At 43.2% G+C, this 22,347-nt stretch overlaps 1 protein-coding gene across 3 annotated transcripts in view; it reads right to left on the bottom strand.

Annotated features, from left to right (window-relative positions):
• The window catches only part of sema3b (sema domain, immunoglobulin domain (Ig), short basic domain, secreted, (semaphorin) 3B), an 82,825-nt gene that overhangs the window by 25,315 nt on the left and 35,163 nt on the right, over positions 1-22,347 (bottom strand). For 2 of the 3 annotated variants that reach the window (XM_008291091.1, XM_008291092.1), the window contains exons 2-3: positions 4,423-4,978; positions 1,367-1,524 (exon numbers count right to left, since the gene is read on the bottom strand). In XM_008291091.1, coding sequence (XP_008289313.1) covers positions 1,367-1,524; positions 4,423-4,618 — 354 coding nt within the window. In that variant the 5' untranslated portion in view covers positions 4,619-4,978. Of the gene's footprint in view, positions 1-1,366; positions 1,525-4,422; positions 4,979-10,667; positions 11,294-22,347 lie in introns of those variants that run through there. The other variant, XM_008291090.1, reaches the window with a different exon arrangement.

Genomic DNA, 22,347 nt, shown 5'->3' with positions numbered 1-22,347 from the left:
ACAAGAAACGAGTACGGAAACAAATTAAAAATGCAAATAGTAAAGTATTCACAGTTTGTAGAGTTACTATTTCTTTTCCAGTATTGGTAACACTCAGGGCAACTTGGAAAAATTACAATAAAAATATTTTATCATTTTTCAAGAAAGTAAATTTTAGATTTCTTTTTTGAACGATTTATGGCATTACAGATGTGTCATACTGCACTGACGACGTTTCTGACTTGCTCTACTTCTAGTAATGATTGGGCTGTTTCTATAAAGGTGCAGGACTTTATATAAACCCAAATTGAGTAAAAACATGACAGGAATAAAACAAAAACCTGCTTGGAGTTCAGAGGGTTAAACATCACACTTCACATAAAACAACAGTTGGGATACTAACGGAAGCTTCCCTCCACTTACTTCCCTCCACTTCAGCCCCTTCATACTTTTGTTCAACCTACTTCCTTTCTTTCTCTTCCTTCCACTTCCGTCCTTTCCCATCTGCTTCTCTCTCCTCCAGTCTTTAACCTCTTTATCCCACCCGCGCCCGACCACATTGGAAAAACAGCTCCAGCTATGGTGAATCTGCACACCCAGGTCATAAATCAAACTCGCCCGTATACCTAAAACCCAGCGGAGGTTTCACATCTAACGCGCCCAACGTGTAATTTACTCCAAACAGCTGTGGACAGATGTTTCTGTTGCGCTGTATCTGCTTGCGTAGCTATAGGGTGTATATCAATGAGTATTTTGTGTGCTCTGATGTGTACTTTGTGGAAGTTTGCCTCTGCAGCCTAGACTATTAGTTACGATAAGGTTTCAATCACAGCAGGCCTTTTCGATATTAACTGGGCTTTTTTTTTAATGCTTTCTTTTTATCAGCGTCCAGCGCTTTGATTTCCTACCTTCTCTACTAATCCTGTGTTTCTCTTTCTTCCCCTGAGCTCACGCACTCGATCGGTCTCAGATGTGCAGTGATTTTCGGATTGATATGTTTGTCAAATGCTTCTGGATATTTCTCTTTTTGTCGTCATGAACCTCTAGTGACCTGACTTCGATAACAGCAGTTGACAAATGACTCCTAGAAATCAAACAGTATGGATGTAAATAGGAACCACTTCACAGCTTTCATCAGCTGCCAGTGTAATCATCTTAATCTCCTTTGTAATCAAAATGAACCGAGGCAATGAAGTAACTTTCTGATAGAAACATATACAGATACTGATGAGAGCGCGGTTCAGGTCCGTCGGCCAACGCCGAGCACGACACTCCATTAAAACCGAAGGTGTTGAAATCACAGCAGGAGGAAATTAGTATTGATCGAGAGACACTTCCTCATATTTTACGGCTGCACAACTTTTGCTCGGTGGAGTTTCTGGCCCACCTTGTGCTCTTGCTTGGCGATGTTGTCCAACGACAGCGACAGCAGGAAGTTCTTGGCCCCCACGAACAGCCGGCCCCGCTCCTCGTCCAGCAGCAGAGCGCTGAAGCAGCAGGATCGCTCCAGCTCGAACCGCCGGACTCCGTGGAACTGCTGCAACTCTGAAAACATCCAGGTTTACTTGTTAGGCTCAACCACACACACATCCGCTGATTTGATTGTTCGTCTCGGTGGTGATTTTATTGTTTTTGGTTTAAAGAAGCTTCCACGTTGATTAAAATTAAAGATCTGAGGTGTGTGAGTCTGCGTGTGCTAGCGTGCTTGTGGATAGAAGTGTTTGTGTATCGATGATTATGTAAATATTCCAGACAGTTCTTGAGCTGCGATCAGTCAGTTCGTCCGTGTTGCACCTTCTGTTGCAAGTTTAATACCGAGGTCGGTGTATTCTTGCCGCATGCAAACTCTGTCACGTTTAACGCGCATCGTGCTGTAAACAGCCACATCGTATTTATAACTGTATGACCTCTGCTTATTCTTTTGTGAGGGAGTTTTGCAGTGAGAGTAAACAATGACCTAAGAACGACTTGGTGCTCGAAGTATCGGTGCCAAAACAACCTCAAGTCATCAGAGTCTTCTGATCCAAATCAGTGAGTTGGCTCCGGGGCTGCAGCGAGTCATGTGGTTAATGAAGACGATTACCACGTCTTTTCAGTGTATCTAAATAACATTTATGAGCTGTGTCCTAAGGCCAGTCACTTGTGAACAGGCAGGACAAAAATCCTATAACAGTAATGATACTATATTGGTTTCAATGGAAAAATTGAGTGTTCATGCTGTTTCCAAACTGGCAAGAACTAATTCTGGGGGGCACAGTGCCCAGGAAAATTCAGCTTGTATTTGTAAATTTAAGCTGTAATACTTACCCCAAGCCAAAGGAAAAAAAAAAAAAAAACAACAAAAAAAAAAACAGTGTTCTTGGCTCGAGAAGCCAAAGAAATAAAGGGACTGCATCCTCCCCTGCTGGCCTGGCTGAGACGAGGAGCTTAAGAAAACAAGACCAAAGCCCTCTTCGCTTACACATTAAAATGGATTTATTAGTCTGCCATTGTTCTAATGTGGATTTATAACTTTAATTAAGATTCTGACGCCACCCATTAGTCGCCTGCATGACATCAGGGACTTTATTATTCAGTCCCACCATACTGTGGTGACAATAACCCCGAGACTAACGACATATATGTGTTAAAGGTGACCTACTGACAAAAACGGCCTGTTTTCTAGTAAATGAGAAGGAATCGGAGTTTTAAAACATTCAGGTGTCTTTGAGTTAATTAAAACAGCTGTTATGTCCCTTTTCAGTAGTTTTGTTCTGTTGTTTGTCTCTCGAGCTGCCTAATAATGTCCCAACTCACAACAACAGTCTGAACAGGACTCGTCTTCCAGCTGCACTAATTCCTTCAACACACTTAATTTTCTTCATCTGCACGTTACCATATTTTTAGTCAGCAAGTCTGCAGGTTAACAACTTTTGAATGTTACCACTATGATGTTGAACATTTAAAAAATAACATGTTAGTCTACTTACAGGGTCTGGATACTAAAGTTTCACCAGTTTTTTTAGTGAAATCACAAAAACACAGATTTTTCTGGGCTCACTTTGTAGTTTTCCCAAAATCTATTAGCTTTGAAATCAACTGTAACAAAGAAGAAAACACAGCATGTTTCTTGGTTTGTTATAATCCAATTCTTTGTTTTTTTGTCTTGTTTTAAACCAAATGTGGAACAAAAAACAACAACAAAAAAACAGGCTCATTTTTCCAATGTCCATTATCATTGAAAATCAGCAAAGGAGAAAACTGTCTTTTTTTCTCTTCGTGTAATTTCCATTTTTTTCAATGTTCCTTTGCAAAGTGAAGACCACCAATCATTGGAGATGGTGAGCTGTTGGTTAAATGAACACGTCAAAATAAAGTGACATGTGAGAACTCTACTGTCAGGAAAACAAACTACTTTGTGATTGACTCGGTCGCCTGCAACTTTCACTAAATTAGCTTGTTCGTATGAAATATGGTGATGTTATGTGACTTAAAGTAGAATATTCGTCAACATCATCTCATCCATAGATGCTGTATTTAACACGTGATGCTGGATAAAAGAACTGAGCTGTATTGTTTTCTTGTTTTTTTTCATTTTTGGTTTTAAATTGAAAAAACACAAAATGGGAACCACACCAAACCAACAACAATCTGCGTTTTCCGTGTCAATGGAAAAATGTGGGCGTTTTCTCACCTTTGTTTTCTTTTTTAACATTTTTTGTTCACAACAGATTTTCTTGTTTTTGTCGCTTTTGGTGTTTGACAGCAAAATGTGAAACCTGTCAGCAAACGTCAACTTGTGTAACCAATTTATTGCTTAGGTAACAGAAAACCATCCCTCTACAACTTAAATAATCTAAGAGCTATTTTAACAACCACATGCGGCTTATAACAAAAGAAACTGTTAAATTAGAAACAGGCAGCTGCTGCGGCGTGCTGCTTATTTGCCGGCTAAATAAAATCAGAAGTTATTTCTGACATGAAAGAGGCTTTTTTTTCCCCCCTTTTTTTTTTCGTCCTTCATGCGTCAGATAAAACTGAAATATTCTTACGTCTTCCCCTCCTTCATGTTACCTTCGGTGGAAATTAAAGAGAGCACATATCTCAGCCGGGCAGGCGGCCTTCGGTGAGCCTCGCGTCCTTGGTGAGTTAGTTGGGGCTGTAATTGCCAGCTTTCAGTGATGGAACACATCCCTGGTTTATGTGGTTGTGTTGGGCACTGAGCTGCCTCCTTCTAACACACAATGCTCGAGATGAAACACAAAACCGTGCTACTGCGTGTGTGCATCTGTTTATGTACGTGCGGCTGCGAATCGCAAAAACCACAAATTGCAGCTGGCTACTGTTCAGGCGTATTTACGCTGTAAAGAATACGGCTGGATGTTACACCAAACAGAGAAAGTGGGTTTCGCATGCGTCGCCTCACTGTACAAACTTTGGTGCAGGGACACTTTTTGCTCTTACCTTTGTATGAAAGCTTCATGCGTGGGGAGGAGGAGGATGATGAGGAGGAGGAAGAAGAGGAGGAGGAGGAGGACGAAGATGAAGAGGAGGTTCGGGTCACGGTGCTGGAGGAGGCGTGAGCAGCAGCCAGACCGAGCAGGAACAGAGAGCTGCAGGTGACCATCATGGCCGCCATCATCATCATCATGGTCATCATCTTGGCTACTTACAGCAAAGTCCTTTCGTTTAAAAAGAATCGAGTCCGTGAAGTGACCGAGTTTTATGTATTTTCCTTTAATGCCCAACGCTGGTGTTGTAGTGTAATTTATTTACATATGTTGTCTATATTTCCTGTCTGTGTATCAGAAGCAGCCACCAGCCTTTTAAGGACTTCTGAAGGATCCTTTTAGTGGAGCTTCTAGTTCATGTCCGCTCTTCCTTTTAAGGTCTCTGTAATAATCTTTTAAAATATCTCCCGGCCAAATCGCTGCTCCTCCTCTTCCTCCAGTGAAGGACGACCAAGTTCACCTCTCACGTCCGAGACGGGCCAAAAAACGTCGCACATGGGCATGGACGCCTAAAAATAGAGACAGAAAGGGGAGAAGGATTTCAGAAAATTTGCACCGCTTGCATACACGTGCTTGTGCCAGGGATGCCCCCATGAACACACACACACACACAAAAAAAAATACCCTGGCGTCTGAGGTATATTTAGTCGGAGTTAGATTGATGCCCCTGCCAGGCCGCGCTAATGCCAGCCTCCATTATGGCAACAACACTATAATCTCTTCACATTACAGCAAGACTCGGGGACAGCATCCAAAACACACACACACACACACACTGACCGTGGTGTGTGAGATAGAGATACACTATGCCCGCTGCCAAGCCAAGCACAATCTCTCTATGTCTGTGGCACTGCCAGCTCAGAGCAGCCTTTCTCACTTTTTTCCCCTCCACACTGGCAGACGTTGTCACCAAATGAGATCTCTTCTCTCGCTGAGTGACTAATGAGCCGACAGTGACGTGGACGGATGGACGGATGAATGGACGGAGAGAGTCCAGCAGCACGGAGCGAAAGACTGCCGGCTTTTGTGATGAGATTTTCCTATCAGAATCGACACAGCGATCGTCGACATTGCAAGTTATTCGGAGCATCGCAGCGTCGACTATTTATAACCTTGTTTGCATGTGGCCTCTCGAGCATGGTTAAAAAAGTTAAAATCTGTGAAGTTGTTGGAGTTATCGCTAAACTCCCCAGCAACTGAGCTCAGCCGAAGCAGGAACGAGGTCACCGGTTTGTAAGCCTACATGTATACGAGCGTTGTGTTGTAAAAAAAAAAAAAAAAGCCTGCATGGGACACACACCTCTCTTTCAGTACTTTGGACTCTGCGGTCAGCCAGAACAATAAAGCCTTTCACTGAAAACAGTCTCCTTTATTATATTGCACCTCGTAGTGTGCACTCAGTAACAGAGCAGACACTCGGCTTTTCCCCCTTTTTTTTTCAATTTTCAATCTTTACTTCGTCTCCCCCTCCCCCCCACCGCCTTGCAATTACCTTCTATCTCTGCCCTTCATCTGTTACCCTCTGTGTCTTGGCATTGAAATTTTTTTTTAATAAGACTCTGTACCGCAGACAGGTTTTTCTGTCGGTGACAATGTCAGACGTTAAGTAACAGTATCTTTCTTTATATGGTGCTTTTTAATAAGGAGGCTCAAATGCTTAAGGAGGCCCATGTGGATGGATTTTGAACAGTAGTCTAAAGTCGATCTCTCCAATCGGTCAACCCTTGAACTTTTTTTTTTTTTAATTTGAGGTTTTATACGCGGTACATCCATTGTGCTTGTGTGACAGGAGTCAGCGGGAGTGACGCTCAGCCTCAGCTTGTTATGTGGTGCGCTAACATCTGGTTCAGATTATTTACTACCAAGTGATGCACCAACGGAGGCGAAGATTTCACAGATTTGCGTCTTTGGTTGAGGATGACTCGGTCGGTGGTGGTTTTGAGGCCCGAACCCGAACCCAGCCATCATCTCAACCCGTCTTTAAAGCAAAATAAATCCTTCAAAACTTCTTCACGTTTGTTCTAAACCGGTACAACTTTATATTAATCTCTAAATGTCTGCATGAAGCTGTAGTGATCACATATGAAAACACACACACACACATGCTGCACACACACACACACACGGACCCGTCTAGGCTGTTGGCACAGAGTTTTATGAATAATGGAGCTATTGAAGCGTAGAGACAGGAGAGCTCTCATAAGCTCATGGCTCCCAGGCCACAACACAACAGGACAGAGCTTAACAGGAACATAAACTCCCGCATACCCCGCAGTATGTAAACGCGCACACATTGGTGAATGGACAAAAGCAGCGCACATACGAGCAGAACACAACCTGCCACTGCTTCACAATCCCAAGAGGTTTGAGGGAAGGTTTTACAGCGGTGGTCTGGTTCAGGTTCGGGGCAAAAAAATCTTGCAGAAAACTTGCAATAAAGTGATAACGCCGTCCCCATTATCACTTTTTTGTCAGCTTTCTGAAGCAGAACGGAAAAAGGTTCTGCACTGAGCTGCGAAGACGCTGCAGTATTTCAAGCAGAAGGACGTCAGCACTCTGCAGCTCCCACGACACACAGACAGAAACGCACACATTGGTAGGATTCACGTCACAGTTCCTGGGAGTGACAGGGCCAGCGGTGAAGCCTTACGCTCCTGTCGGCTGCTATAAAAGGAACCGCCGGCCTCATTGTTCCTCTCCCTGCGCTGTGCCTTCTAAATTTGCCATCGAGAGCTAAAGAGACCATCATTGTTTCTCGCTCAGCGCATTTACATACATGTGTGCAGGAGCTTTTATATACTCATCTACAAAGTCCTTCTCTGCAAACGCGCACGCGCAAACTCCCCTTGCATGTTCCATAATGCATCTTAATAAAAAAAAAAAAAAAAAAAAAGAGCCACTGGGCCCACTGACACTTGCATTCAGTTCAGCTTCAATAGACATGGAGCAGCAGCATGCCAAGAGGGAGTGGATTAAAAATAAAGAGAAAGACACAGAGAGAGCAAGAGAGGTGGGGGGTGCAAGCCGTCCTGTCAAAAACCAGCCTAAATAGAGACGGGCAGACAAAGCAGGCCAGCCTCCGGGGTGAGACGGGCCTTTGAGAGCGAGGTTAGAGTGCAACACTACAGTACCGCGTGCACTAACAAACGGACGGATATCAGAGGTTGGACCTGTGGTGCCGCTACCGCTGGTCAGGGGCAAGAAGAAGCACTGAGGGGTCAGATGTGTGGAGGATGAGGAGGGAAGAGGCCTAAATCGAGGGCGAGAAGGGACAGGAGAGATACCCGAGGGGGGAAACGGAAGCAAGAACGGGTGAAATGAGGTGGTGATGGAGAGATGAAGGGAAGTTATTAAGAGGGTGGTGATGTGTGACAGCAGAGAGAAGGAAAGAGAAGTGAGGGAGGGCTAAGAAATAGGTGGAAAGACAGGGGATGATGGAGAAAAGAAAGAAGAGAAATTTGGAGGAGACGGAAGCAATGAGTGAGAGTCAAAGTGGAGGCAGTGAATGAAGATATAGACATTTCAGCAGCCTGCCTGCCTGCCTTCATGCACACGGTCCCACGGAGGAAAAAAAAAAAAGAGAGAAAAAGGAGAATGCGATGGAGGGAGGGAGGGATGGAGGAGAAGAAAACGAGCGAGGCGAGAGGTGATGGAGAGAAAGGAGCCAATTGTTTTGCCGGCGGGCAGAGAAAAGAGTTTCCCTGGCCTGTGACCAACAAGTCTAAGCCTCCCTGCGACGGAGAAATGAAAGGCTGCAGGGATGGATGGAGGAAAAGGAAGAATGAGATGGAGAGGGTGAGGAGGGGAGGGGGAGGAGTTTTTTAACAGAGCAAAATGACTGAAACAGCAGGTAACTGGTGGCTTTTGCACCGGTTCGATAGAGGGGGCATTAGGAGGGAGGGAGGGAGGTTGAGATGATTGAGAATTCAGCTTTTTTTTTGCATTTATCACATCTCCCAACTCTATGGCTGTTTATTATGATCTGCATGGTGCACTTTAACGGCAAATCTAAACTGATTAAATGAGAAACGGAGGGACACTAAACTGGCAAAGAGAAACAAGAGGAGAAAGACAAAAAAAAAGCAGCAACGTCCACAATAAATGCAGCAAATTCCACGTTTGGGAGGCGTGTAACTGCATAACAAAGGGTTAAATGATCCCATTCTTACTGAGCTGTGTCATCTGGAAGCTAATGGCAAACATCTGAAGCGCATTGGAATTGAAAGCGCTAGTTTCATGCCACCTGTTGTTTTCCTGCTGGTAATTTACTACTGGTTTAATCAAGTTCATAAATTGCCATAAATCTGAAATGTTTGCATGAAAAGTGGTCATTATAGGAAGCATTTCAGAAGGCAGGGGATGAATAGTGCGTGCCACATTGTTGGTACTGATTTGATTTAACGGTTAATCGTTTATCGCCACGTTTAGACTTGTTTTTTGTGGGGTTAAGGTTGGAAATAGCAGCCAGATTGTTGTTGGTGTTGAGCGTATGATTGTGAAGAATCCAGAGGCTGAATGTTGTGTCTTCACAAGCACCTCATGGTACAAGTGCAGCGAGCATGTAAGAAGTTGGACCTCGAGTCTTGCTACATTCCCACCTTGGCTGTTGAATCCCACTGCGATCACAGCCTTTAAAGCATTGTTGAGTTTTGATTCAGCTCAGATAAAAGCGAAAATAAAAGTCTTGGCTTGTGCGTATGATTGTTTTATTTCCAGAGAGAAAAAATAAAACGTAGGAAGTCTCAGATGTGCAATGGCAGAAGCAGATGATGCAGCAGAGCGGAGCGGCACGAAAACATGCTGCTGGATTTAAGGACAAAATACCTGGAGGGAAGTGCGTGTAGAAAGTGCGACTTTTACAATGACTTTTACAATCAATGAATAAGAAGTTTAATAAGAATTGAAGTAAAAGTTGGGTTGAAACAAGCCTTTATAGTGAGTTACACGGGCAAAAAAGGAAAAAAAAGTTCAAAGCTCAGTCATATGAAAGTTCCTAAAAGTTTCTGCGTCCACCGTGTAATGCAGCTCAGAAGTACAGTCTTATTTTCAGAGTCTAGGGCCAGTGCAGGAGTAAATTAAGTAAGTTTCTCACACATACACACACACACAGCAAGCAAAGCAAAGCAGTTATAAGCCAAAGTGACTAGCAGTATTTAAGGGATTTAGGCTGAAACAAAGTGGGAAAGAAAAAGCGAGAAGATTCGAGGCAGAGACCCCGGTTGTTCTGAAAGAGCTTCAGTGAATGGAGGAGCCTCCGAGGCCAAAGCGCTCTGCTGGTTGCTGGTGCCGAGCCATCTGGCCCAGCATCATGGATGGAAAGTTTCCCAGCCTGCACGCCAGTGGCTAGCATTCGTTCAGTTTGGCTAAAATATTGTCACTATTCAAAAACTTCAGTGGTCAAAAGAAATATTGCAGGCTGGAGCCTATAAATCACATGTAGTCCACAAAGACTGTGCAGCCCTAAGAGTTTGACAAGTCTCACTCAGGATGATGGATGTCTTGTCAGTCCCTTTATCAGCTCTGTCTGCACAGTCGGGCTGGGAAGAGGTGATACAGTGGATAACCTGATGTATTACAGGGAAGAAATGTATGCAGCTGCTGTTGGAAAGTTGCCTTTCTGCGGTCATGCAGCTTAAACCTCTTGTCTGCTACAAGAACCTCTGAAATAAGAGACAATGAAGGAGCCACTAAGGCGAGGGCAGCCCGCTGGTCGCTGGTAGCCGGCCATTTGGCTGTTGTCAAAGCCCAGAAGCAGCAGTAAGTCAGGACCTCGCAGAGCTGCCTCTGGTCTCCTGACTGGATCTGCTCCAAGCTGCTCTCCGAAGCAAGACAACTCACTCGACTCTCCTAAATGAAACAACAGAGCAGAGCTCTACCCAGTTCTTTTAGGGAAAAAAAGCCCACATGTCATCAGTGTGACTTGTTTAAAAAAAAAAGATCTTTTGGGCTTTAATGCTGCAGGAAAAGTACTGCACAAGATCAGGTCATGAACACAGCAGGCACCTGAACTGAAGTTATTTTCTGATTGTATTTGACAAACTGGTTGTAATATGATCAGAAACTACACTAGCTCACACCCAGATATTCTTTTAATCACATCATCTTCTACGTATACAAGATGACAACTTGAAATCACAGATAAAATACACTTTGTGATCCTAAATACTTCTGACTGGACCGCGGTCCACATTAACTCACCTGCCCGTCTGTTTCCAGGGGAACCAAATTCCACAAGAGTTTAGAGCATTCCAGGTCGGGGATCAGCATCCACCTGAACCCGACGTGCTTCTGACGCCGCTGACGGTTTCCATTGTTACGCTATTGTTTCGTTCAACTTCTCGCAGTTTTTTCCACCGCATTACAGAAGAAACACGACCATATGAGACAAACCGTCTTGGCTACACGCTCACAGTGCTGCACACACATCGACACACACTCACTGAGCTCTTTTCATGTGCTTCCAAAACCCCCATTCTCAGGCTTTGGCATGTTCAGGGACAAAGTTTTGGGAATCAGGTGAACTGTACAAATTTGAGAGTCCAGAAATTGGTTTGAAGCAGGTAGAAACTCCAGAAATAAGTGGCAAAAAAATAAATAAACCTGTAATTCCAGTGATGGGAATGGTGCCTGGAGGGCAGAAAGAGAGCAGCGGCAAAGTCCCACTTTGGTGCAAAAAAAAAGTCCAAAAAGCAGCTGGCGTGTAAGTTAAAAAGCAGCGCAGTGAGATCTAAGTATTCCCCTGTCTGCAGTCAGCTCCACTGATGAACGGCTGCACTTCAGCTCCACTTAGAAAAACACACAACCCTGTGCGCACACATAAAAACTCTTCTTAACACACACACGCGAGGAGTTCACACACACAGAGTTTTCACAGCAGCTGAGCAGAGCAGACATGCTCAGAGGGAGAGCAGGCTGGAATAATGGACTTAATTCAAGAGGGGAGAGAGAGAGGGAGGGAGGGAGGGTTGGAGAGGGGAGGAAAGAAGGTGGGAGGTGAGTGGAGGGGCGTGGAAATGGGCAGATACATGCACCGTGGTGTTCTCAGCACATGTGTGGATTATACCCAACGTCTGTACCTGCGTGCAACTTTTTCTTCTGTAATCACTATGATCAGTGAGACTCGCTGCATGTTACGAGCGCATGGCTCAGTCTTGACTCACTGCTGGGAGCCTGTGCTGTTTTCTCCCAGTTGGAAATGAAGCACAAGTGAAATCTTTCACTTTCTATGTTCTTCCACTTATCTGGGTTCGGGTCATGGAGGCAGCAGGCTAAGCAGGTCAATCCAGAAAACCCTCTTCCCAGCATTGTTGGAGGATCCTGAGGTGCTTCCAAGCCAGATGAGATGCATAATCCCGAGTTCAGGGTCTACCCCGGGGTTTGTTTCCAGTTGGACGTAGCCAGAAAACCACGATAGGAGATCACCCATGAGGCTTCCTGATCACCTCAGCTTGCTCCTTTTGACACGACTCTACCAGAGTTCCCTCCGGATGTCCAAAACCAGCCATCCTTCAGAGTAAATTCAATTTGATCGCTTGTGTCTGTGATCTTTCAAAATCTGAACAGAATTGTTCTTACAGCTTTGAGACACATCCATACACCACCTTTTAAGGTTGACTCCTATTCCTTTGACTATCATCTCACTGCCCCCCCCCACCCTTTCTTTTGCAATGCCTGATTGGCATACCACTGCAGATTGGAATCCATCCATTTTATTTTGCTGATTTGGGTTTGAGGCAGCAGGTTCAGCAGGTCTTTCCAGACACCCTTCTCCTCAGCAATGTTTTCCAGCTCCTCCTGGGGGAACCTGAGATGTCCCCAGGCTAGATGAGATGTATAAATCCCTCCAGCGAGTTCTGGATCTACCCCAGAGTCGTCTTCCAGTTGGACATGGACGGAAAACCTCCACAATAAGTCGCCCGGGAGCCATCCTTATCGCCACAACTGGCTGCTTTCGAAGCAGTGACTCTCCTACAAGCTCCCTTCAGATGTCAGAGACCAGCCACCCTACGGAGGAATCTCATTTTGGAGTCTCTTCAGTCTTACAAAACCTAAAACAAAATTCTTCTCACAACTTTAAGACACCCTTTTTAAGTTTCCCTGCTGTTCCTTCAGTCGTCATCTCACCATCTCACTTCTTTTTGCAATGACTGAATGGCACTATACTGGAGATTTAGCACCACCAACTGCATGTCCTTTGGGCTCTTTTCTTAAAATTTTACATAATTCATTTTATATTTAGATGGTAACTTGACTCAATATATATCATGTACAAGAACAAACTCCAATTTTGATATTGTCTCACACAGATTTAACAAAATCTTGGTTGCAAAGTGTGACTTTTGCACCGTGCTCATCTCTCAAGTGAAGGCCGGGTGTAACTGCTGTGAGACGAGACTTGACACTTCCTCTGAACTGACTCATGACTCGCCTCTGAAGATTTAGCGCATTGATGTATGTTGATAGCAGAGCAGCTTGGATAAAAATCACTACAAACACACATGAAGAAAGCGAGATTTCCAGATACCTAAGAATGACTAATGCTGATGGAAACACCGTGTAGGCTGATAAGCTACTGTAGCTACAGTAGGAGGCTAATTGGCTGACATTTATAGCACATGAGGGTTTACATCATCCTCTGCACATATCAGAGTTGAAGCATGGGTCAGCCATTCATGATGAACACACACGTGTATGAAAAGCCATTTAAGTTGAAGCCTCAGCTGCCTCATGTCCTGCTGAAGTTTAAAAAACTGGATGTCCAAGAGTTTCCTGCAGCTTAATGAATCTGAAATTACATAACAACATGTCTCCTCTGGTCTGGGTATCATATTAAGTAATGTTCATAAAGAGGCCCAGCTTTATTTTGGTATCAGCAAGCAAAACATCCAAAGACTAGTTTGAAATGCTACCAACAGAAGCAACTATATCCTTCACTGGTAACTGGTGAGTTGTTCTTGGAGCTTTCTGCTTGTTTTTAAAGTCTTGAATGGTCATACTTCTGCCTGTATCCTTATTGCTGCCTCAGAAGCGTTGACGCAAAACGGAAGGTCTCCAGGCTTTTTGCTATTCAGGTGCCTCAGCTTTGGGCCTCGTTGTCTGGAGATCTCAGGCAAGCAAATAAATCTCCTCTGAAGACTAACTTTTATCATATGACTCATTCTTAACAGTAGGTGTTTGTTGTAACTATTTGATTTATTCAATCTTGTGACATTTTTCGTTTGGTGTCTTGTTTACTTGCGATATCTGCTTTTACTCTGAAGTACTAAGGTGCCATATGAATAAAATCATTATATTAAGGGAGAAGATTTTAAAGTTTTTAAGCTGGAAAAATGTACATAAAACTTTAAGGAGAACTAATTTAGCCAATGCATTTTGAGCAGCACACACACAGATGTGATGGGAGGCTGTAAAAGCTTGGGTTTGCTTTTTTTTTTCTTGCTGTGATCAGCTTCGATACAGCTACAATTTATTCCTTTGATGATAAGTTTTCACGAGGAAATAAGTATCAAAGCATCCATTCATCTTCTCCAGTAGCCGCATGTTCCGCCTCTCGACTGTCCAGTAAACTGAATACAACCCAAACGCTCGATTCACTGAAGAAGCCCTGAAGCTTTGTGACAAAGGGTAATAACTTTATTCCATCATTTACCAGTCATTCTTTATGAAGCAAACTACAAAGCTTTCAAACCTACAGACGCTTACTGAGTTAAAAACAACAATAACATGGATTTAGGTTGATTAGGACATGTAAGTGCAGTGGTCTTCAAAACGTGCCTGGTTGCAACTGATCAATCACGGTTTGCATTTAATCACGGATTTAAGTCATTTGTCACAGAAGTAATCGGGTGTGTCAGCAAACACACAGCTGATTTGGGCTGCAAACCCAATGAACACAAACTGGGTGATTGTCTGAATGTCAAAGATCTGTTTTCGACTTCATTTCAACCAGTTAAAATAAGATTACATCCACATGCCGCCAAACACAAGCTTGTTTAATTTAGTTTTCGTGGTCACCTGCACCTCACCATAAGTAGAACAGTCGACAGCTACTTAAGGTAGCATCCAAAACAACTTTGCATTAGGTATTCGATTGTTTCTACACACTTTGACTTTAGATTGAGCTGAATTTAGCGAGTTGTGAACACACTATCCACGACCATCATTGAAAACACACTGCTATGAAAGTTTCTGCTTTTGTTTCTTGAGAACCGCTTGTCCAAATGACTTCATACTTGGCACTGCACTTCCTGAAGTCCACAACAACACACCTGGCGAGTGTGAAGTAGATCAGATGAACGGTTGTCGAGAAAAGTGAATAACAGACAGGCAAACATACAGAGACTCCGACATTCATTAGTGAAATTTAAAGGTGTGTTTACATGGACAAACTTATTTTTGTGTTTGCAGCTTAAGTAAGTTTTAAAGTGCAGTTTCTGCCAAACCGTCACGGTCCAAACTGGTGTTTTCAGAACATGTGGACTGTTACACTACTATTTCAAACTACAAAGTAAGAGTTTTATTTGAACAGCAACACCATATTTTGCGGACAAAATGTAAACTAGCAGAGTTCTGTAGCACTTGCAAAATCTTCAAGTGTCATAAACTGTGTTGTGTCTTTCTCCCACTCATTTAGTCTTCATTCCAGTAGCTGGTGTGGTACTGCGCCTGGCAACCCTGACTCACACTCACCTAGAAACCCACTCGCACCAGGTCATAGGTCTCACACTGGGGGGTTCACTAAACTATGTGTGTGTGTTGTCTCCAAGTTTTCTTGCAGCTTTACACACAATGTGCACTCATCTCCACTGCTTTAAACGTGTGCGCAGTTAAAGCTAGCTGTATGTTTTCAGCCCCAGCGGCCGCCCCCTGCTGACCCGTCTGTCATAAACCAGTCTGATGTCTCTACAGGCGGTAGAGTGAGCCCTGTGATCCTCACAAAAGCTTTTGTTTCAGCTAGAGCCTCGGTGCTATTGAAACGGATGAGGGCTCAGTTTCCTAATAGCATCTTAGTGAATCTTTGCTTTTATTGCGAGTCACTGAACCGAAATGATCTTTTGATTGTGGTGGTATCACAATCAGAGCAGTGTCTCCCACGTAGGACTCACCCCTGTGGTCTCCTAGTTTATTTATTAGCCATTTCAAGTATTCCAACAATAGATATATACTATAATATATAGCTATGTATATATAATTGTGTAATTCTGTAATATATAATTAACTTGTTACGAACAGACTGCTGAGCTAAAGTGTGCTAATTGGTTTTACTTTGATAATCTGATGGAATGACGTTGGTGCATCTTGTCATATGTTTCATGTTGTGTAACCAAACAAGCAGGAATGCTCACATGGTTCTCCTAATTACAACACATATTTAAGACTCTGTAAGCAATAGCAAATCTGTGAATATGAAAGTGATGCTCCTTTGCTTATGATGAAGTCATTTAGTTTCTCCAGACATTCTCTTTTCAGTCATAATGAGAATCGACTCCTTTATTTCTACATAGATACAGAAAATGTTCAAGGATCCTGTTGACGCTGGAGCTGATTAAAGCTTCGCCTGTTAAATGGACAGGAAACATCCACTAATCTAAAAATTTGAAAGAAGCTCAGTGTAACTCGAAAACATTTCCCTTTTCTAACGATTACTGAAACAGACCCAAAGGTCTCATAAGATGATTAACTTAACCATGCAACCACTTAGTGTTATATAATGCTTAGAACAGTATGTATAATGCACAACGTCATACACAAGCACAAACAAGGACACACACTCTAGATTACATCAGCCCTGCAAAAACACAGCTTGTTGTTTCATTACATAAACACACACTTGTGTATTCTACAGGATATCCTAAATACTAAATAATCATTTTACCATGTTGACAATCTGCAAACACAGCAACACTAACCTCAGTGTAGCTGCACAGTGGCTGCTGCCAAGAAGCTGAGTGCCTTCGACTTCTGCTGCTTCATACAAAAATACACTCCGGCCGGACTTTGGCTTCCAACAATAAGGGTAAAACTATCAGGTATTTAGATGGTTTAGCTGCATTAAGCATTTCCACTGTGTGCAAATTGTACTAATATTAATGCAGCAATGAATTATTTCTAAACAAAGCACCCAGAATGAAAAGAAAACAATAGGGGCTCAGTGTTGGAAGGTCAGGCTTCGCTGAAGTTAATGACGCCATATTGACTTTGAAAACTGCACCTATTAACACGAGTGTTGTGGAAGCAGAATGTTGCTGTTGGAAGAGAATCTCTCAGCAAAACACTGAATCTAAGCGGGAATATTTTCACAAGATGCACACATCTCGCTGTGCACCAGGCTTGATTTTCTACTGGCTACTGGTAGAGTTGATATTGTCCAGTTTTGAAGGCCTCCTATGTCAAAGGTCTCAGCGCTGTGCCATGTTTTGCTGTGAAGTAACTGTCTTGGGTAGACAGCTGGGCAAGACTTTTGAGAACTTTCAGTGCTAAATTGAAATCACTTCACAGGATTGGTTGATGAATGACTAAAGGTGTTTACCTCACGTTTTGCAGAAGTTTTCTAAGAGTCAGCACCTCCAAGTGTGAGGTCATGGTTCTCTACTGGAAACCAGTGGATTGCTCCCTCTGGATTGGGGTGAGCTGCTTCCCCAAGCAAAGACATTTAAGTAGATTGGGATCTTGTTCACCAGTGTGAGATGGATAGATGCATTGGTGCAGCAGCAGCACTAATGTGGGTGTTGAACCAGACTGTTGTGGTGAAGAGGTAACTGAACCGGAGGGTGAAACTCTCGATTTTTAAATCTCATAGATACAAGCAGCTGGAATGAGTTTCTGTGGCTCAGCCATATGGTCCATGTCCACAGGATCTGTCATGTCAGTGCTTCCCTTTCAGTTTCTGTGTGAAACATAGCTTACTGTTGATTTGAAATGTTTTCAGAAACACCTTAATCTAACAGTTTTCAAAATATAGAGCTGCCATGTTGGTTCTGTTCGAAATCTAGAAACAGAGAGACTCTGAGTTGAGCACCCTCCAATCAGGTACGACCAATGTTTGCACGGTTGTAGGGGCGTAAATCCTCCATCCTGTAGAAGAGCAGCTGTCAGTCATCTATCTGGGTTGTTTGGGCATTTCTACATGTAGTTGTTTGATGGGCAAATAGAAACGTACCATAAAAGATAGGGTAGAGGAACTTGGACATCCTGAGGAAGCTCGGCATAGAGACGCTGCTCCTTCGCTTTGACAATAGCTAGCTACAGTAGTTCAGGCCACTGACAAGGTATGCTCTGGACATGTCCAACTGGTAGGAAACCCAGTGGTGGACCCAAAACTTGTGACGGGATAATATATCTCATCTGGCCTGGGAACACCTTGGGAACTGGAAAACATTGTGAGGAATAGGTAATGCCATCTCAATTCAATCTCAGATAAGCAGAAGAAAATTAATGGATGGATCAACGTTAAGTTCTGATTTCAGGCTGGAAGACTTCGATAGTCGTTTTTGCAGGGATACTTAAGGACATCGACTCTGGATGCGACATATGGCACTTCTTGACATCCGCTACTGGCTGCTAGCTATTATTGCTTCCGTTTGATCTGCTGTACATACATCCTCTTCTCAACATGTCTGTCATTCATACATTGTAGCTGCACCCTGATGAGGAATGTTTTGAAAAAATCCTGGAGGACAGATGGAGATTCTTCAAAAGCAAAAGAGAGGAACAATGGATTCAGATGACATGCATTATCAGCAAGGCCCACCAGAACCATGAAATTAATCTGACGTTGGAGTACCACGACACCTGTCAGCAGGGTTTGTGCTATTAACATTTGGTCCACACATGCAGGAATATGCGGGCCTGTGTGCCAGGCTTGTAAAATTAGAACCACAACCTAGAATGTTTTTGTTTCTTTTGTGTGTTGTTAAGACTCAGCGGGTGTTTAATATTGACCTGACATAAAACAAATAGCAGTGTTAAGTGGATTATTAGCACCATTGCAATTTCAGAAACCGTTCTGCCAGCTGTGTGTGGGTGTGTGTAGTGAATTTATCTTCGAAAAGCAACTATTGGTGAGGTTTCTGGTGAAGCCACAGCTAGAAAATGTGAAAACAGTCCTCACTAATCTGTCTATTCATGCTAGCTGGGTATATAGTATATAACCGCATTATAAGCGTCCTGATGGGCAGTCTTTGACACGGTCACCTCACCCCCTGACACCAGCGGGGATTATAGGGGCCTTAGTGGAGAGTGGCCGGAATAGAAAAAGTGAGAGGGAGTTACAGTCAGGGGTCTTTCTTGAGATCCCCTGAGGCACAGAAACCTGTAATCCTCCCTGTTTCCCTTTGATGTGATCACACTCGACTGAAAGGACGGAGGATGAAGTCTGGTGGAGGGGGGGAGGTGGAGCGGCGTGTCAGGAGGGCGGTATGGGTGCGTCGAGGGACCGACTGTGGTGCCAGGAGGCCCAGAGGTGGGACACCAACTCCCACAGGCGGGCAGTCACACACCAGCTGGTTCAGAGGGTCATCGGGTGGAAAAGACCACCTTCAAACCCAAGCATGGCTTTAGTGACACATTTTCACACGCTGAAGGCTGTGAAGGTCACTGAGTGGATTACAGCACCTCGCATGACCCCGGCTTTGTCTTTTTCACACAAATATACATTTACACACTCACACACACATACACACACTTGCAACGGCCGTATTTCTCGGTGGAATGCTGCACTAGTTCCCACCGCTATTAAATCTAGTTGGCTGATCAGCGGACAATAAACTGAAGAGGTGAAGTAAAGAGTGCTTTAACTTAGATTGTAACGCAAGATTTCCATTTTTTCACTTTGACAGCTGTTGTGTTTTTAGACATTTTTGTTGTGCAGCTTTAAGTTTTGATCGTGTTCCTTTTTTTGTCGCTCTTAGAATACAAATTCAGTCATAATTAATTCAGTTAGTAGATAATAAAGGCCTGCTTCTACTTGACCAAGTGCAAAAAAAAAGCAAAGTAAGGCGTGCATTAGCTAAGATTGTAACCAAAGTTTTTCATCAAATATGCATTAAAACACACGTAGACTTTCTTTTTAATGAGTTTTGATCAATCTTACAGTACAAATGCAGCTACAATAAATCAGCAAGCAAAGTGACAAAATCAGACCAACCAAACTTTATTTTATTTTTAAATCAAAGATAGATGAGCACTAAAGTTTTGCATATGCAGGTGCAGACAGTAGCTGGTTGGGAGCCAAATGTGCTGCAAAGGACCCTGTAATTCTGAGCTTCGCTTTAATCAAACTTCTACCATCTACTGCTGCTATTTCGGAGAGAATTCAGCACAGATCACAGCGAGGACAGATAAAAGGACAAAAACCAGGGAAATCACCTACTTAAAGGCAGTCTTTAAACCTCAGCCCGCACACAGACGCTGCACTCAAGTGTACAGTTTTTTGTTTTTTTTTTAATGCTCACACATGCATCAGTCGCTGCACGTCTCAAAATCAGCCAATGTATGTAATCTTTAATGTGTAAATAGTAGGAGTTTTTTAATAGACAAAGTGCAGATTTTAATGAATCGATTTGGCAGACAAGATTCAGCATCCGTTTCCAGTGTTGAACATGTGAACATCTGGAAGTTTTGGACAAAAGCAGCTCTGTAGGTCAGTAGTTATTGAAGAAAAGGACGAATCTGTCAGTAGCTTTTTCACCCACAATAACGGCTACATTCTGACTCCACGTTTTCTTACTTTGGAGTAAAGCAGCTCTCTGTGCACCAGAAACAGTGGGTGCAGCGGATTAATGGATCTCAAATGTGAAACATCATCTGAAAGATATTTTCCTCTCGCATCAACATCAACAAACGGTCGTTAAAATATTTGGATTTGGAAAGACTTGGATTTGCAAAGACATTTTTTTGCTGAAAAGTAAGCAGATAAGACACACACACACACAGGGTTCATCTGCACAGATGCTGCAGTGCTGCTGCGCTGCCTCATTAAGGCGAGAGACGTGATAGCGTTGAGCAGACCCAACGAAATGATTCCTGATCCTGATGGGCACTGATCCAAGCAGACAGGCTGCTCTCAGCACCATCGAGGATTAATAACACACATACACACCCCACGTAGAAATACACACTTCCCTCAAGGGGCTGTTGAAACACTAGATTGTGCAGTTATTAGTGTGCGAGTGCGCACATACACCCCCGGGGGAAATCTGAGACAAGCTCAGCATTGAACAGATTTCACGAGAACAGTAGCTGCTCTGGCTCACACAGGTGATTCTGCTTGTCACAATATGTAATGCATCTTCACACACACACACACACACACACTGACGCTACCTGCTGCAGTGAGAGTGGGTCGAGCTATCAGCCACATTATATGGAAATGCAACACTAAAACCCAGTTTCTGCTCAGTTTCATTTTTAAGTATTTCACAACATGAAGGTTCAGGGTTTAAACCTGCAGGTCGGTATTAGGCCTTTCTGTGAGGAGTTTGCATGTTCTCCTTGAGTCTGCATGAAGGAAATAAGAAATAAGACTGTTAACCAAGTTTACTGTCAAATGTTTGTTAAAACAGAAAAAGTTTCTTTACTTAGATGCTGTTTGAGGATAATTTTTGACGAGTTTTGATCATGTCACTGGTTTGTCACTCTTATAGTACAAATGCAGTAATAATAAATCAATACACTGACTAAATCCGACTCTCTACACAAATACATGAAAGTGAAACGTGTTGCTAGGAAGGTATAAGCTGGTAAATGTACCGTAACAAACGTACTGTCTGACATTACCTATCAGTCATATTATATGAAACTGCACTACTAAGTTTGAACCCAGTAGCTGCTCAGTTTCATTTTCAACCATTTCACAGCAGGAAGTTTCAGAGGTGTCCTTTCTCTGTGGAGTTTGCATGTTCTCCCTGAGCCTCTGAGTGGTCTGGCTGCCTCCCATTGTCCAAATCCATCCATGGTAGGATGATTGGTAACACTAAATTGGCTCTAAGTGTGAGCATGGTTGTTTGTCTCTTTGTGTTAGCCATGTGTTGAACCAGCGACCTGTCCAAGGTACACCCAACGCTTCTAGGATAGACTCCAACCACCCCACAACCCTCTACAGGACGGTTTTTTAAACGCTCAATAAGGGCATCTAGCTATTGTGTATTCTGCATTCTTCTAATATGCTTCACTTTCTTGATACAGTTTTCAATTGTTCATTTTCTTTTATATACGTGTAAAAACAGCAGAGGTTTATAAAGAAATCTCTGCTTGTTTTGGATTCCTAGTACAAAACAAACTGTCAACAAAACCTTAAACGCTCACCGACTGTGCAAAGCTTCGCTTTGAATAACTTTCTCAAAGTGAGGCATGCGAAAAATGCAGCCATTCACTGCCAGACATGCAGAGCGACACACACACACCTGCACAGGTACCCACAACCAAGTACTTTCAGCTTTGCCATAAACGAGGTTTTAGATTTAAAACAGCTGCACACACAAACATTTAGTCCCCGGGCACATGTACATATTTCTCAGGTGTCTTGTCTGTGTCTGGCAGGTCAGAAATCCCCACCATCAACCGGTAATTGAAGATAGTTAGAGGGGAAGAAGAGAAATGGGGATGAATGGATGGATAAATAATTATGAGGAGAGGTATAGGGATGGATGAGTGGAAGGTGGGATGATATGCAAAAGTTAGATTTGGGATTCATCTCCTTGTGTCTTTGGGCCACCCATAAGGCACCTGGGAAAGTTATTTCTTAAAGTTATACGTGGAAGTAAAAATGGATGGTGATGAAGGAGTGGCACAGGAAGGCATATAAACACATTAATTTAAAATGATTACAAAAGTGCAGGGAAGGGCAGGAAATAAAGAAAACCATATAGCCCACACACTT

Source organism: Stegastes partitus, unplaced genomic scaffold, assembly GCF_000690725.1.
Source record: "Stegastes partitus isolate 25-593 unplaced genomic scaffold, Stegastes_partitus-1.0.2 Scaffold716, whole genome shotgun sequence".
In the NCBI taxonomy this organism is placed as follows: domain Eukaryota; kingdom Metazoa; phylum Chordata; class Actinopteri; family Pomacentridae; genus Stegastes; species Stegastes partitus.
This window is presented reverse-complemented; position numbering and strand designations above follow the sequence as displayed.